Source organism: Spea bombifrons, chromosome 4 (assembly GCF_027358695.1).
Source record: "Spea bombifrons isolate aSpeBom1 chromosome 4, aSpeBom1.2.pri, whole genome shotgun sequence".
In the NCBI taxonomy this organism is placed as follows: Eukaryota; Metazoa; Chordata; class Amphibia; order Anura; family Pelobatidae; genus Spea; species Spea bombifrons.
The window spans coordinates 95,783,210-95,799,708 of record NC_071090.1 but is presented as its reverse complement, the minus strand read 5'-3'; the positions used below and the strand labels follow the sequence as shown (position 1 = coordinate 95,799,708).

The 16,499-nt window shown below is 40.4% G+C and overlaps 1 protein-coding gene across 2 annotated transcripts in view; it reads right to left on the bottom strand.

Moving 5' to 3' along the window:
- Positions 1-13,190, bottom strand: part of LOC128492634 (substance-P receptor) — a 95,287-nt gene extending 82,097 nt beyond the window's left edge. For both annotated transcript variants that reach the window (XM_053465253.1, XM_053465252.1), the window contains exon 1: positions 12,472-13,190. In XM_053465253.1, coding sequence (XP_053321228.1) covers positions 12,472-12,854 — 383 coding nt within the window. In that variant the 5' untranslated portion in view covers positions 12,855-13,190. The remainder of the gene's footprint in view (positions 1-12,471) is intronic.
- Between the last annotated feature and the right edge of the window lie 3,309 nt (positions 13,191-16,499).

Here is a 16,499-nt window from a genome sequence, read left to right as displayed (position 1 = left end):
CTAGAGATTTACCTGCCAAATCTGGGCTAATCAGACACATTGTGGGGCGCACGCTGCTGGTTTTTCTTCTTTGGCACTTCAATTCACATTTCTCGTTCCGATTATAGTGATGGAAACCAATTAGCATCTTGCAGGAGAATGCATTTTTATCTCAACAACTCCTCAATGAACCCTGCATAGATCCTATCAACCAATTTAGCACTGTGTGACAAAAAAAACCCCCAAAAGATTTGATCCAGTACTAAATTGGTATTCACAAAAGCTATTTTAGAAATTCCTTTAGCTTCATAACGGTCGTACAGTTTGTAATTTTTCATCTCAGCATCATTAACACCCTAGCTATGTGACTTACAAGAATTGTAAAGCTACTGGAACAGACATCATTCTTCTCCCCAGCTCCATCTCTTATAGAAAGCAGAAGGGCAGCTGTCCAGAGCCCATGCATTATTAAAGGCACTACAGTAAATAATCTATTTGCCCAACATCCGCTATGTTTTCACTTCCTTAGGAAGAACACTTTCTGTTGAGGGAGAAGCTAATATGGGGTGGAATAAGTAGAAGGGACAGTGGCAGATTCTGGCCAAGGACTAGGGTGGCAGATTGGGGATTGAGGGCGATGGTGATAGACCACTCTAGTACCCTTTCTCTCTCAACAGGACCAGAAGGAAGCAAACAAAAATGAACAGCATGAGCTGAGCACTAATCAATAAGCTGTAATATGTCGCTTTGCTTTTTAGGTTATGTGTCTCTCCTGATTGCACTTGAATCAACAAAGAAGTGAGCAGTCCATAATCATTCCATACATTCCATATTGCTATACATATATATATATATATATATATATATATATACTGTATATGCACACTACCATTCAAAAGTTTGGGGTCACTTATCGGTTTTCTAGACATGCCCCCCCCCATGAAAATACGTGCCATTGGAACACAGGAGTGATGGGAGTGATAAAGGGTCTCTGTAGGCCTATGAAGATATTCCAGCTACAATAGTCATTTACAACATTAACATTTGCCATGGCTGAATATGTGCATCCGCACCGTACATTTTTTTTTTCATTGGAGAGTCAGATTGGGTGAATATGTGGCGCTTTCTGCCAGTGGCCCACCAGGCATTTGCCCGGTGTACTAGGTGACCAGTGTGGGCCTACTTGACGACTCCACTTTGCACCCCAATACAACTCTCATTGGGGTTATGTAAAAATAAAGATTATGGCACAAAGTTTAGAAAGTGACCTTATCGCTGCAATAACCCATGGAATGTAGTTAGGGAATAGACTATCCCATGTAAGATCACCTTTAACAATTGTCATAGCCATCAGTCTTTACAGATCACCCCATTTTCTCACCCTTGTTGGTCAGGAAGTGCTGTCATAGTGAAATATTTAATTATAATACACCCAAAGTTCCTAATTGTCTCTACGTGGGCAAGGAATATTAGAGAATATTCTCAGTGTTCCAAGCTTAGGTGAGAAAGGGTAAAGAGTAAGATGTTAGGGAGTTATGGAAGGTGGTAAGAGGATTTCGGCTTTACATGGGAAGGCATTAAGCCCTTTGTTGCTCTATAGGAATAAGTATAAAGCCATTAAATGCAGCTTTGAAGAGGAATTAATCCACCGCTGCTCTTTAAAACATGCATTAGCTCATTAATTGAAGCCGTATACACACTTATTAACTCATCAAATCAAGAAGTAGGGGAAGCCACACTTTACTCAGTAAGGTTTCTAAATAAAATATAATAGTTAATTGAAATGGCAATATTCCTTTTTATGCATTGAAACAAAATATTAATATGATCTACTTCTACCTTCTCCCAGATATACAGTTGGCACAATTTACTTAATGGTTTATACGCACCTCTCAACATTTGAATTTCCCTAATGTTTGTTTTAGGGAGTGCACTTAGAGGCTTGGCCCGTGGTGGGACTGTGGTGGTGACGTAGTATATTGACAGATATTTATATAACTGACTAAGGTATTTCGTAGATGAATAATGTATTTGATTTGTTTTTACTTAAACGTACATAGACATAGTTGCAAAAGCAAACAGGGTGCTGGGTTGTATAGCTGGAGGCATTAGTAGCAGAAAGAGAGAGGCTCTGGTCAGGCCTCACCTATAGTATTGTGTGCAGTTCTGGAGACCCCCACCAACTACATTAATGAATGGCCTGCAGCATAAAAATATATTACGTTTTTCAATATGTATAGTTTGGAGAAATGATTAAATGAAGTACAGGGGGAAGTTATTTCGATGGGGGGAAAGCATGTTAGAACTAAGAGGTCATAATCTAAAACTAGAGGGTCAGAGGTAATATAAAAAGGGTTTTACTTTACTGAGAGAATGGTGGATACGTGGAACAGCTTCCCATGTGTACTTTAAGGGCTGTAGAAGACTGTGATATACACAGGGCCAGATTAACGGCGGAGGAGCAATTCCTCCAGCTCCTTGGTGTTCTGACGTGCCCATACCTCTCATCTGTCCCATGAAGCGACAGTGAAGCAACAGTGAAGCGACAGTGAAGCGACAGTGAGGGAGCTACAGACCACAAGGAAGAGCAGAATAGAAGTATGAAAAAGGCAAACAGCAGGCAAGCAAGATAAAAGAAAAAAGGGAAAGAAGATAGAAAAATGTGAGGGAAAGCTATCAGAATAGAACAGAAGGAAAAAAGGCTGCAAATGGCAGAAAGTAGAGAAAAACGGGGGAAATGAGCTTGGTAAAGTCAGGAAATTCAGAGAAGGAACACTTCCTGTGTAATTGTTCCAGAGTCCAAAGCTTCTTAATCTGGCCTTGGATACACTTATACCAACCAGCTAAACATTCGGAGTTCCTAGGGAAAAAAAACATGGAGCTGAAAAGTAGAGAGGGATTTGGGTCTTAAAGAGTAACCGTCCCTTGTAAACAGTAACACATGGGAGGTTAGTATATGTTATTCCGAATTAAAGATTGTGTGCACTTAAGAAAAGAACAGTGACGATACATGCCTACGGCATCGTTTTGTTTACAGAAGCCAAACCCTATCCATTCTATATGTATATTGTTTATGCTCTACTCTGTATCAGGAAAAATGGCCCTCTGTCCTGTGTATATGAATAAGACCCACTAATTGCTTGCTAAATCTTAAAATCTAGAGTAGAAGTTCAAACTATGAGAATCTAATCAAATGAACAAAATGCTATTAATATGCTATGATCTGAAAGATATTCGCAAAGCAGATGAAGCAGAGATCTTATTACCCGTGGACAATGTTGCACAGCAATCACAGCAGATCTTAATTACATAGACATTGATCACAAGTAATACAGCCAAGAGATTGAGGATGTTTTGAAGAAGTTACTTCGATGAAAGCTTCCTGCCTTTAAATAAGACAAACACCAACGAGAAAATATGCTTCTTGACCGTAATATACAAAAAACCTGTAGACTTTAAGTAATCTACAACTTGAAGACCATTGACTATGATCTCATTCATACAAATGATTGGTTTCTTTGAAATAAAAAGTATGTGGGTTAAAGCAATAGTTTGTAATAGCATCAATCTGATGGGATAACAACGAATGCCAATGGGGTATGATATAAATCACCTTATTGCCAATGGGACTTAACAGAAATGTGAAGGGGAATAGATTAAAAAGTCCCCCATCCAACTGTTAGGAAAAGGGGAATACAAATGTTGGTTCTTGTTGGATGCCTAAGGGTTTGGGTAGGGAGTGCAACAATGCAACAATGAGTTTACAAAGTGAAGGAGGGGATGGATCTAGGTCTTTCCTCCCCACTAATTCCTTGAAGACAAGATCATTCTTGAAGATCTTGGGCGAAGAAGTCATGTAAAAAGAAAGTACTTGGTAGAGTGGGCACAGAAATGATGTACAATTAAGGTATTTTAAAGAATATGCTAATCTTTTAGGTGTTTTTGCACCAGAGTAGGGGGGTTTTGTGTATCTACTTAAATATCTTATTGTAGAATTGTTACTGAAATTGTGATTTTATTTTTTAATAGAGTATCATGCAACAAGTGGATCTGGGCAAAAAGTCAGTAGATGGTCATAGTGTTAATAAGTGTCACGTTTATCGTCAACATTGCCCTAAGCCTCACCCGGTGAGGTGCCCCCTCTATGGCGAAAGCAGTTACTGCTTCCATAGACCAGCGCTACGCCTACTATTAAGGCTGTGTGTCAGTAAACAATGCCTTTGGCAGTGATAGCTGCCGCTACTTATCAATCTGATTAGGAGGCAGAGAGAGGCATTGCATACTATAATGGTGAGTGAAAAATACTTCCTACTCCATGCTTTTTTAAATTACCCTAAAGGGTTAATTCTTCTTCTTTTTTTTGTTGGGAGAGTGGGGGTGTTTAGATGAGAATTTCTTAGTGAAAATACATAGATTTAGGGTAAAAACATAAAGAAATAAAGAACATGTTTTAAAAAGTGGGTGTACATTATCCAGTGTTAACCCTGCGATGCCAAAACACGACCTACCATGGCACATGAGGTGCTTCCAAAATCAGGTCAGATTCAAATCTATTTTTCTATTCGCACTAGTTACCTATAGTTTTTATAGGCAAGACTGTGGATTTTTTTTCTTATTTTTTTTTACTTTTTATAATTAAATGATGTTTTAAATATAATTGTGTGGTTAAACAAAGTGAAAGAACTAATTATGGTTGAAAAAAAGACAGCAAATGTGTTAAAAACCATTTAGTGAAAATACACACAAATAAATATTTGTGGCCATTGGTTCAAGTCCATGGTTTAGCATCAGCTCATGAAAACAGAAGACGCACAAACCACAGTCAACCCTACAAATCAGTGGTCTAATCTTGATGAGCCTCCATATGGAGCAAAGCTTGTCGACTGGCTCAAGCCTGGCACGGTCCATTTTGCTCAATGGCTATCTATGTTCTTTATAGTAAGGGCTAAAATAATTTAATGTTTTAGAAAGATCACTATATAATGTTATATACAGCATGTATAGATTTGTACATCTATGTATCTGTAAACAACTAATTTCACATTATTTTATCATTCAGCAGCAACAACAAAAAAGGTAAATTTTCAATGCGCTAGATATTGAAAAGCAATATATTAATAATAAATTCTGAAGACTTTAATCAACCTGATCTTATTCAGCGCACAGACAGCTGGCAGACACAAGCTATTCGACTGCCCTGGTGCAGGCAGCCCTTTTAAGTCATTAGTCCAAATTATTCCTAATAATTGATCTCAGAAGGTGCATTAATGTTTTCAACTATATAAATTCCTAAAACAAATAAGAAAAATGCCATGTGTGAAATCTGCAGTATGGGTTAACACTAGCCCTCTAGTGAAACATCACATTTATACTAAACAAAAAAAAAATGCAGGTATTTTGAATCTTTAAGGAGCAGTTTCCTGTCCTTGAATTACGGATGTTAAAGTACTCTGTGAGTGCTTCAATACGCATTTATCAAAATGAACCTGAGATGGCATGAAAGCACTCCCTTTGAAATGAATGGTCGAGGTTTCTGCGCCTGTGCACGGAGGCAGTGTCGGTCTGGGCCGAGGGGGAGGCAAGAAGGCCAATACCTCCCAAGGGTGGCTGGTCACAAAGGGCTGGTCCTACTTGGACAGGGCTGGTCCAGGTTATGTACTCACTGATCACACAGTGCGTAAGCAGCCAGTAAAATAAGGGGGTGAGAGAAGGAGGAAGCGAGTGAGGGTAAGGGTGAGAAGGAGTATGTATGTTAGAATGATAATGTATGTATGTAACATGAATGTGTGAGTGTTTGTGTGTTAGCATGGATGTGTATGTGTAAGTGATGGTCAGAGTCTCTATATGTAGAAAAACGGGCAGACTAAATGGGCCGAATGGTTCTTATCTGCCGTTGTATTTTATATTTCTATGTTGTAGTGACTAACTGAAGAAGTGTGAAAAGGGCAGAGGGCAGAGGCTGATGTATCCAAGTCTCCATAATATATTACCTAATGTGACTGCTGCCCCGGGGCAAATTTCAAACGCATCCACTACAAGACTAGACATGTAAAGCACATTTTGCGACAAACGATTTTCCTCTTAGTAAGGCTGAATTGATTTGACTGTTGACCTGCAACTTACAGTTCCTGGTTCTGAAGAAGAAGAGCTGTTTAAGTTGATTTGTGTGCTGTGCAAGATAAACAAAAACACGAATGGGACTTTTTAGACTCCAGAGCACATGTGTAAAGCCCTCCAATTAATATAAATGGGAGCACTTTCATACCACTGGTTGACAGCTTCAAGCAGCCAATCAGTGGCAAGAAATGTTGTATTATAGCGTAAGGGGGCAGCTTGTGCTTTATTTTTCCTTTTTTTTTCTTGTTTTGGGAGAATGTATACAAAATTACTCGCAGATGGTTAGGGTTACTCACAGAGTACTTTATTATGATAGTAAGGGTGTCAGGAACATTAGGCTATCCCTTTAATATGAAACATGAAATCACCAGTCATCAGGCAGCTGCCCCGCACATTTATATTTTTTCAGTTGCCTTTGTAACGTAAGATATTCCATGTGTTGTTAAGCTCCTGGTACAAGTTTCTGAGGAATCAAAGAGACTGACGCTGCATCATGCGGTTCTAGATTACAATACTGACAAAATGTCAGCCATCTTTGTCAATTAAGAGCGCCCTGGGAGATTTTGATCTATCTGTAAGTTGCTAATGATCTGTTTCAAAGCATACAAACTACGAAAATGGGGAACATGCCGTGCCCTGTGCACCTACGTTCTGTCCACCTCCATCAACATAACCTATGTGTTAGTGCGGATTCAATGTCATCGTGATGTCATTTCGACTTTCTTTTGTTTATCTGGATGTTAGATTTTGGATGAAAATCTCCTTTTTTAAGCCCTCGTTGCGATTCGAAGCACTTAATCTAAATGTAAGACTTAAGAAGAGTCTGGTTGCTCTGCTGTTGTCTTACCTTGGCATATTCTGTGTAATGCTGGCCTTTTGCATAGGTTGTTTTCTAGTTTTAATAATTAATTTTCTGCCTTACTATTTGTCTTTCTGGAAGTACGTTATTCTTGGAGGCCATTGATTTCTGTTTGCTGATGTGTATACTGCAATGGCACACAAGCCTGATGGCTCAGCTATGGTCTGTTTTTTTTTATTTCTCTCCAGTATTATCTTAGTGTAATATGACACAATCACCCTATTTCCTTAATTTCTACTATAATGGAAAATCACGTTTTTTGGACAACATCACCTATGTCATAGTTTTCTGCTGTTGGCTGACCAAGGGAGGATAGAGCTGAGCGTGGCTGCAAATTCCCACCCCTACAAAAGTCATATGGGTAACACACTGGAGAAATCAGAACTGTTAAAAACAAATGATAACCCACAATTACCATCTTCAATTATAGTAATTACAATGCGCAGACAAGGGAAAACCACATTACTGATATCCAACTAATATTAAAAAGGTGTCCGCTGCCTACCCATAGGCTCTGAAGTTCGGTGAACTGCACAAAAAATCCAGATGAAATGCGAAAGTTCAAATAACTGAGATGGAGTCAAAAGACATTTTTGGAAAAGAAAAAAAACAAAACCCAAAATGGCATCTGCCCCAAGCTTTTCACACTGAATGCTGCAACATGGCTCAGTGATTAGATGACACAGACTCGTCAATACACCGTTAACTCTTTCATGGAAAGTGGGAGAACTAAAGGAATGGTGGATAGGAACAGACAGAATCTCATTGGAGCCATCACCCAGCTGCTGTGTGTACTACAGGTTTCATTCTCCTCAACCACAGTATGCTTGATGGGAGTTGTAGTTAGTTTTCATGACAAAATAGCAAGACCAAATAATTATCAGGGAATCCTGTCCCTGGATGTTGTTTGTGCCTGGAAATGTAATCGTTATCGAATTTAATATAAAAAGTGCCAAGAGATTCCGTAGTGCCATTACATTAGCATAGCCCCCAAATGTCCCTCTGTAGGAAGGACAGTCCCTCTTTTGACCACAAATGCCCCTTTACTATCTTGATGTCCCTTTTTTTTATCTATGAATATTGGGCGGCTATGAGTGCATCACATGTATAACCTGTATAGAAACAGCAGGAAATGTGTTTGTAAATGTATAAATAAAATACATTATTTTTCTAAATGCCTTGCTCGGTTACATAAATAGCTGCCTAGAAGTCCCATAGAAAGTCTTGGTAAAGCTCCGCCCCTAGCCACACCTCCTACCACAATGGCGTCCCCCTCTTTGGGAATTTGGGTGCTGACCCGGAGAGCCGGTGCTTCAACCAGAGTTCTCTGGGTCAAACCTGGAGAGTTCCCAGGTATGACAGTAACTATTTTGTAAAGGTTCTAGCTCTGTTATTTTAGCCTGTCTACAAGACAAACGCTCTAATTCCTCATCATACCCTCTGTGTTAAGCAATAGAATGGTTCAGTCTTAATCACCCAGCAGGGAACTCTGAAAGTGTATGGAGGAACTACATTAGCATTGCCATAAAGCATCAGCTCAGTGTGGTGTTTGAGCAGGGAAAGTCACCCGAAATATCACATGACTGAGAACAATGGCAGCCGCCAGGTCTGCAGATAATTGAAGATTATTGGAACAAAAAGAGATTTGTCAGTGTTAACCTACATTACTGTATACAGCGCTTTATTTTATACAATGGACATCCACTTTTAATGACCTCCTAATGTCCATTAATGCTTTATACCCCAAAACGTGCTATGCTCATCTCATAGGAGTGTGTTGCTCATTCCTTTAGCACATAAGGGGTTAAGAATATTTAAAGCATTTGGCACACATATGTTGAACATCAAAATAATTCTTTACATTTGCAGTGGTTGGTACATTTTAATATATTTAAATGTTGGCTTCCCCCACTTATGGGATGCATGTAGGAAGTCCCTGACGATAGTGGGCGGGCCCGCTGGCGTTGCAGGAGGTCCCTCTGATGTCAGTGGGCGGTCCTACTAAAATCGCGGAACACGCCGCTGTTTAAGGGGGGGAGTGGGGTGAGTCAGGACTTCTTCCGGAGGCTCCGGTCAAAACACGGAGCGTTCCCAGGTAAGCTTATGTGACATCAATACGCTACACACCATTATTAGCTGTTCACCTGCGTATGGTTCAGCACAGTGATGTCACAAAGGAGACAGACATAACAGATAAAAAAAAAAACCCTTTATAGATTTTTCATAGAAAAATTCCCACCATATGTATTTATTAATAGTAACAGATTAAATGTGTTTGAAATAGTTTGTTGCTATTTTCATTATTAAAAAGTTTTGGTTTTTGCATAAATATAGGATTTATAAGAGATAGATAAAAGATAGAAGAATCCATTTCTAAGCATATAATGTTGGAAGCAAAATATACAGTTTTACGAATCAGAGCAGGATACCAGAGGGAGCAGATTTTATGTCTCTTGCTAATAACAGAACAGATGCGCATATGGTTTTTCCAAGTGCAGACGAAACTCCCAAATTCCACGATAAAAAAAAACAGATTTCCCTCAAAAATAAAGAAAAACAACTATAGGAGCATCCCTACCCCCCCCATCACACTTACTAACAAGGCTTTCAATAACAGTAAATAGGACACACATTTTAAAGATTTTTTTGCAGTTGTTGCCAGACAGAATGGCCTTCTTCTTGTCCTGGGGTTAAACAAATTCCCCTCCTGAGACCCATTGCTCTAAAAGGACCGATTTCATTAATTAAAGGGCTTTGCTCAGGCAGAAACCCTGCAGAAGATGCTGTGATGGACAGTTTTTAATCATCCTCAGCACAGTCTGGAATTTTGGTCATCTGTGTGCCCTACCGTTATATAAAGCTCGCCTGAGGGTAATGGGCTTTATGATATACAGAAACATAGGGATCCAGGTTGTCCCCCCATATGGTCAACACCGCACTATGATCATGAATTTAGTGTGATACAGTCAACAACTGTATGTACCACGGCTGTCTACTTGGTAATGATCTCACATACACCTGTAGAAGCAGCTCACTACACCGGCACTAACAATCTCGCAATCTTGCTTACGTTGTTCATTTACACACCCATACTACGCATAGCCACACACACACCTGTAATAGCAGCTGCTAGCTATGACACCGTCTAATCTCCCTTACACCTGTACTATCTGCTCCACAATGACTTGCCACCTGTCCTCCCTTATACCTGTACTAGCAGTTCTTCACTGTCGTGCATTATAATCTTGCCGTTCACATGTTCTCCCAGCCTCGCTCTATAACACAGTGTTCTCTCTCATACACCTGTGCTAGCCCCAAAGCACAAACAGCTCCAATCACATGTAATCACCCAAATACCATCATAAAGAATGCTCTTCTATATGGGTCTACTGGCATCTCCTGGAATAGCAGCCCATCATTATTACCCGGTCTAATCTGTACTAGCAGCTTTTGTCGCACACGGTGTTCTCCTATGTACCTATACTAGCAGCTCCTCGCTATCATGCAGAATGCTCTGACATATAACTGTACTGGAATCTTCCAGGATGTCTCTGCATTACTGCATATCTGTCATAAACCTGTACGAGGAACACAGGACACTCTCCCATACCTGTACTGGCAGCTTCTTGTGAACACACACACACACCTGTCACAGGATCCTATCTTATACACCTGTCCTAGCAGCATACGCTAGGACTGTCCACAGTAACACACAGGATGCTCTTTTGTCCCGGATGACTGCTCACATTGCCTCAGACCGCCACTGCTACAATTACACAGCCTCACCATCTCCTGTAGAGCTTACGATACAGCAGACACTAAAGGCTAGACAGCTGTTTGTAACACAAGGCACTTCTAGACGCCCTCCTGAGAACAGTGTCTCTAGAGACTTATAGGACAGGTCACACTCCTATATTTACAATACACAGCGCTGAGACAGAGACTCGGCTTGCACTCACAATTAATTTGTAACCTACTGACCCTTCAACAGCTTACCGAGTCTCACATTAATAGCTGACAAGACGCTGGCACAAGCCGGATAAGCTCTATGCTTCCATTACTATGAACTCTAACTCAGGATGATTCCTATACAATGTGACCCCTCTCATACTCATAAGTGCCACTCATTGACCACCCATACTAAATAGGCCAAACAACACACAGTGAAGCTAACACAACATTTGGCTCACATCCATGTGACTACAGTCAGGCTTATTATTATTGTTGTTTTAAATAGCGCCAACATATTCTGTAGCGCTGTACAGGATACTGCACACTTAACAGATGGTCACTTCAGATGATACTCTGGGCTAAGTATAAAAAGTCCCCCCTACAGTACAGATAACAGCAGAGACAGAGATACTTTTATTTATAAACCCCATTGTTTCTTCATTTGTACATCAGCTTTCACACTCACGCTGCTTGCTCACTCTCTTGCAGGCAGCTGTTACAAACACTCACATTGGCTGCTAAATAAAACACCAGCTCACACTCACTCGGAGTGCATTGAACACACTCCTGCAAAATGTGCAAATGTGTAAAGGGAAGATGTACCGTATGTCCTTCTAGCATTTAAACTGCTTTCCTAGGATCACTGCTTGCTCCTGTACCTACAATGATGCACTAACCCTGATGTGATGCAAGCAAAGCAGAACCTGTTGACATATTATTTTAGATTTGTATACAAATATTGCCAATAATAACCACTTGGGTCATTCCTTTACATATCACGGGTTCCACATGTGGTTGTTTTTCAGAAGTGTTTTCAATTCTTTTCTGCCACTTCCGCTGGGAAGCTGCCCATGCTTGTGCCACTCATTATTACATTATTATTATTACATTATACATTAATGTAAAAGTATTGTCGCAAATCAGAACAGCCTTAAAAATAGAGCACAATAAAACTGCAGGATCACAAATGCAGAACAGCCTTAAAAATAGTGCACAATAAAACTGCAATGTCATTAAGGTACAATTACCTACATACAGGACAGAGGCACCTCATTAAAGCACCTTATATATTCTTTAGGTGCTTTTTGTGTTCTGTTTTCTAGTGAGCTGAAGAAATTCTTAGACCCTTCTTGATTTCTTCTGATTTTCTATTCAGGGAAGTATTAAGCTATACCCTGCACTTTCTGTATCTCATTTAAGAAATCTTCTACTGAATATTCACAGATCATCCCTGAACCTCCCAATCTTGATTAGCAAAATAAATATAAATAATAGTAAAAAATAAATAAATAAAATAATAAAATAATAATAAAATAAATTAATTAAAATTAAAATAAAGGTTTATCTCCTGAACTTTGTTGATCTCAATGTAGAAGTGATTCTCATTGTCATACCCCTGCTTTGGACTACAACTCCTATCCATGACTTAATCAGGCTGAAAGTGATTAGAGTACTAGTATACTATATCATGCTATTTCTAGTATATATATATATATATATATATATATATATATATACGATAGATACTTTTATAACCACCAAATAATGCAAGTGTTAACTCTCACCTGTCCAGGGCTATAGCTGTCATTGAGTAAATGCTGGAGAAAACAGCAGATATTGGGAAGAAGTTGTGAAACTTGCAGTAGACAAGTCCATAGTACCAATGGTTGTGGATGGCATATGTGAAATTAACCACAGTATTGAAGGCAGACATTGAGGCTTCTGCAAAAGCCAAGTTCACCAAGAAGTAGTTGGTGACAGTCCTCATTCTTTTGTGTGCTAAAATGATCCACATGACAATAATATTCCCAACTACAGAGACAATCACAATGATGGAGTATGCAACTGCCCACAGTGCTATCTGCCAGGCTGGCTGCAAGAAAGGGTTGGTCACAGTGTCATTCCTGCTGGTGGCATTTATGGAGATATTCTGCATGGATATATTCATGGTTATGGTGGGTCGCTGCTCAACAGGCTGTTGGTCTTCTTCCAAAAATCCTACAGTCCAATATACACAGAAGTGGGATCAACTATAGGGAACCATTACACAGTGGGATATAATGTGTCCAACTGGTAAAGCTGTCTGGATCCAGATTACAATAGTATGGAAAATTGTCTCAGACCCAATAGGCAAGATGTCTTGAGGTTCTGCTGCAGCAGATAAAGTAATGGTGGAAGTGAGAGGCAGAAGAAGTGGTGGGGAGCTGATGCCGGGGGGGTGCCGGGCGATGCGGTGTCCTGGGGCTCACACTGGACTGGCGAGCGTGAACTTGCGAGTGGCTGCCGTGATGTTCATGTTTCCAGAGTTATACTAGAAGAGGTCGGGGGGAATGGGATTTAAAGTCAGTGTCATACGGGGAGGGCGGGGCTTTGCTGCAGTGGGCGTGGCCCCCAATACACCGCTTATGATCCAGGATATCAGGAGCTGATAGGGTCGATGGCCGGGTCGCACAGCGTGTCTGCGATGTATGGACCGGGAGCCTGGAAAGCTGCTGCAAGCATCCAGCCCGAGAGGACAGCGAACCGAATGGAGGGAACAACTGCAAGGATGAGCATCAAGGACACTTCCCATACTGTCGCTTACATGTGATGTGGCTTTTCTTGTATGTTCTTATAACGTGGGGTCGGCATGAGGGCTGGGGGGGGGTGTACTTAACCCTTTAAATGCTGGAGAAGAGGGGTGATCGGTATTCTTACAACTCTCGTGGGGTATCAGAGGCACTCCACACACACGTCTATACACACATTCCACATCGCTTTCGTTCTTAACTCTTGTACTGCTGCAGGGGAAACGAGTGGGGAGGAACAAGGGCACATATTTCACCAGGGTAAACTGAGACAACTATAGCTCCTGGCACTCCTATATATATCCCACTGGGCATGCACAGTGAGTTACACAGGGCACGTAGGTCCAATTTCACAGAGACACTGCGAAACACACACACACACAGCTGATAGCACGAATGCACATAGCTACACATACATGCAGGGGTTACAAGTAATCACACAATCTGAAAAGAGAATTATACAAATGCTGGTACACAATGTAACAGAGTGATCAGATGCAGGCACAGTGAACAACACACAAGACACACATAAACATCGAAGAGAGAGTTACTACTGATCATCCATTCATCAATACATATATATACTGTCAGTATGTGATAAAACATATACGGTATATATACAGCAAACACACACACACACACACACATATATATATATATATATATATATATATATATATATAGGGGTTACCCCACTCACACTCTTGTGTAATGGATTGGAAGCACACTGGGCTGATTCTCCAACCCTATATATACTGTCAGAATGTGATAAAAGATATATATATATATATAGCACACACATGTATATATATATATATATATATATATATATATATAATTCAATAAGTGAAGTAACATTGAGTGTCAATAACCCCTCTGCTTTCCATGTCTTTCCCACTAGAGTAATGTTCCACAATATCAGTAACCGTCCACAACACACATTTCATTTCAGATTAACGCTACTCATTAATGAAACAGTAGAATCATTTTCTCTAAATGCGTTAAAATTGAAGCAAAAATACAGCGATCAAAGTATTGACATACAAAGTGCTAGTCATATGGGATACTGCAACGTACAACCATAATGAGTGCCTGAATTGGGCTTGATGAATAGATGCATATTATCTGCCCCTCTCTTCTGTAAATCGGTAAAACCCTCATTTAGTCTGTGCTCTCCCCCAGGCAGAGTCTTTCCTAAATATTGACTGTCTTGTTGCTCATCTTGTATTTTATTCCCATAGCAGTGCTTTGTGTAAAAGAACCGAAGCACAGGTTGGGGGTTATATTAATAGTGATATACCCTACATGCTGGATTGGATGAGAGCTGGCTCGAAAAGGCAAAGCGAATAAACCTCCAAGGGCACGGTATAATCACTTTTATATTTTACCATCTTGTATTAATATTATTATACACTAGAATATTATCTTTTAATTATTAAAAGCCCATCTGATATTATTACATTGTTAGCAAAGTGCTAACATGCTCTTCTTTATTACACAGCAGCTGGCAACACTTTAGCCAAAGTGCCTTAACGTAGAGATGAGAGCTTTGCTTATAAGAGCTTGCCGCTTATACAATTGGCCTCTTCTTGCTATCTTCCTTTTTTTGCATGCTTAATAGTACGGTAGGTTTGGAGGTCCACAGAATTTTTACAGGGGGGGCAAAATAATAGCCAAGCGTAAGGGGTGGGGCATGGGGAGGATAGGGTGGGGCCTGGGTAGGGCCAATATGACCCACCCATACCAGTAGAGCGGGGCATCGTTAGAATGATATAGTATTGGCACTTCCATTGTTGATTATTAAAGCTGACGCTGTAGTAGACACCTATGCATTGTATATTGTATTTTTTGTGCGGGTTCTCCGCAGTAATATGCCGGTAAGGGCTGTGTGTCCTCAGAGATGTCATGTGATGTTTAGGCCCACATTACGATGTTCAGCCAAATGGAGAGTTTCTGCCAGTGCGGTCATACAGCAGCTGACCTGGTCTTTAAATGAAAGCTATAGATTTATCCCTGCCATTGTGCAGGTTGACCACAAACATCCCTGCTCAGTAGGGTAGAGAATTGGAATTATTCAAATGGTCCCTGTCTTTTTTTGATTGATGGGTGAACTTTAGGTCAGAACATTTCTGGAGGAGGGGGGTGTCCCCTCTCGCGGACTCCCAGGACTGTAGGCCAGTGGTTTCAGAAAGTGTTTATTAAATGGAACCTTAGGCTTTATATTGCACACGTAATATAAATGTAATTTTGAAAATTTTCCACATGGTACAATGTAGGAAGGTAGTCCTTAAGATCGGTTCTAAATCTATATTCCCATCTGACACAACAGACTTGAAACATCAGCATATGGAACTTAAGTACAAATTAGCAGATGGAATATCTGGTTGTTTCATCTGTGTGATGAACAGGGTTAAACATTAGGCATATTTTTCAATAGATTTTCTGTTTGAAGATTGACTAATTCACACTTGAAAGCAGGGCTCAATCATTTTAAGTGAAGTAAAAATTGATTGAGAAGTAAACGGAAGTAAAGAATGAAGTTGATTCATGCACCGTTGATATTATTTTCAAGCATTCTTCCAAGAACTGGTTTCTAAGCAGCTGAGATTCACCGTGTAATTCTAAGGTAATCATGTTTTAATTGAAGCATTGAATATGCGGTGCCTTGAGCTCTGCTGCAGCACATGGCGAAGTTAGTTGTTAACCTCTGGCTTATCCTGTTGCTGTTGAGTTTACTACTGGCCTAAGAAAGCTTGACTGCTTAGGCCTGGAGCCTATACCTCTACCCAAACCTCTTAAATAAAGACTGACACCAATGTGTGGGTAGGGCATTGGCTACAGCTTTATTGTTCCATGCCAGCATAAACAATCAACACAAACAGTAACCAACAACCCGCCAGCTGGAGGGACTAGCCCTGCTGGCGGTTCTCAGCCCAAGTTGCCAAGAGTCCTAGTCCAGTGGGTGCCATGAGCCGCCCGGTGGACCCGCCTCCCCAAGCCCAATTTGGGCAACTCTTCGGGTAACA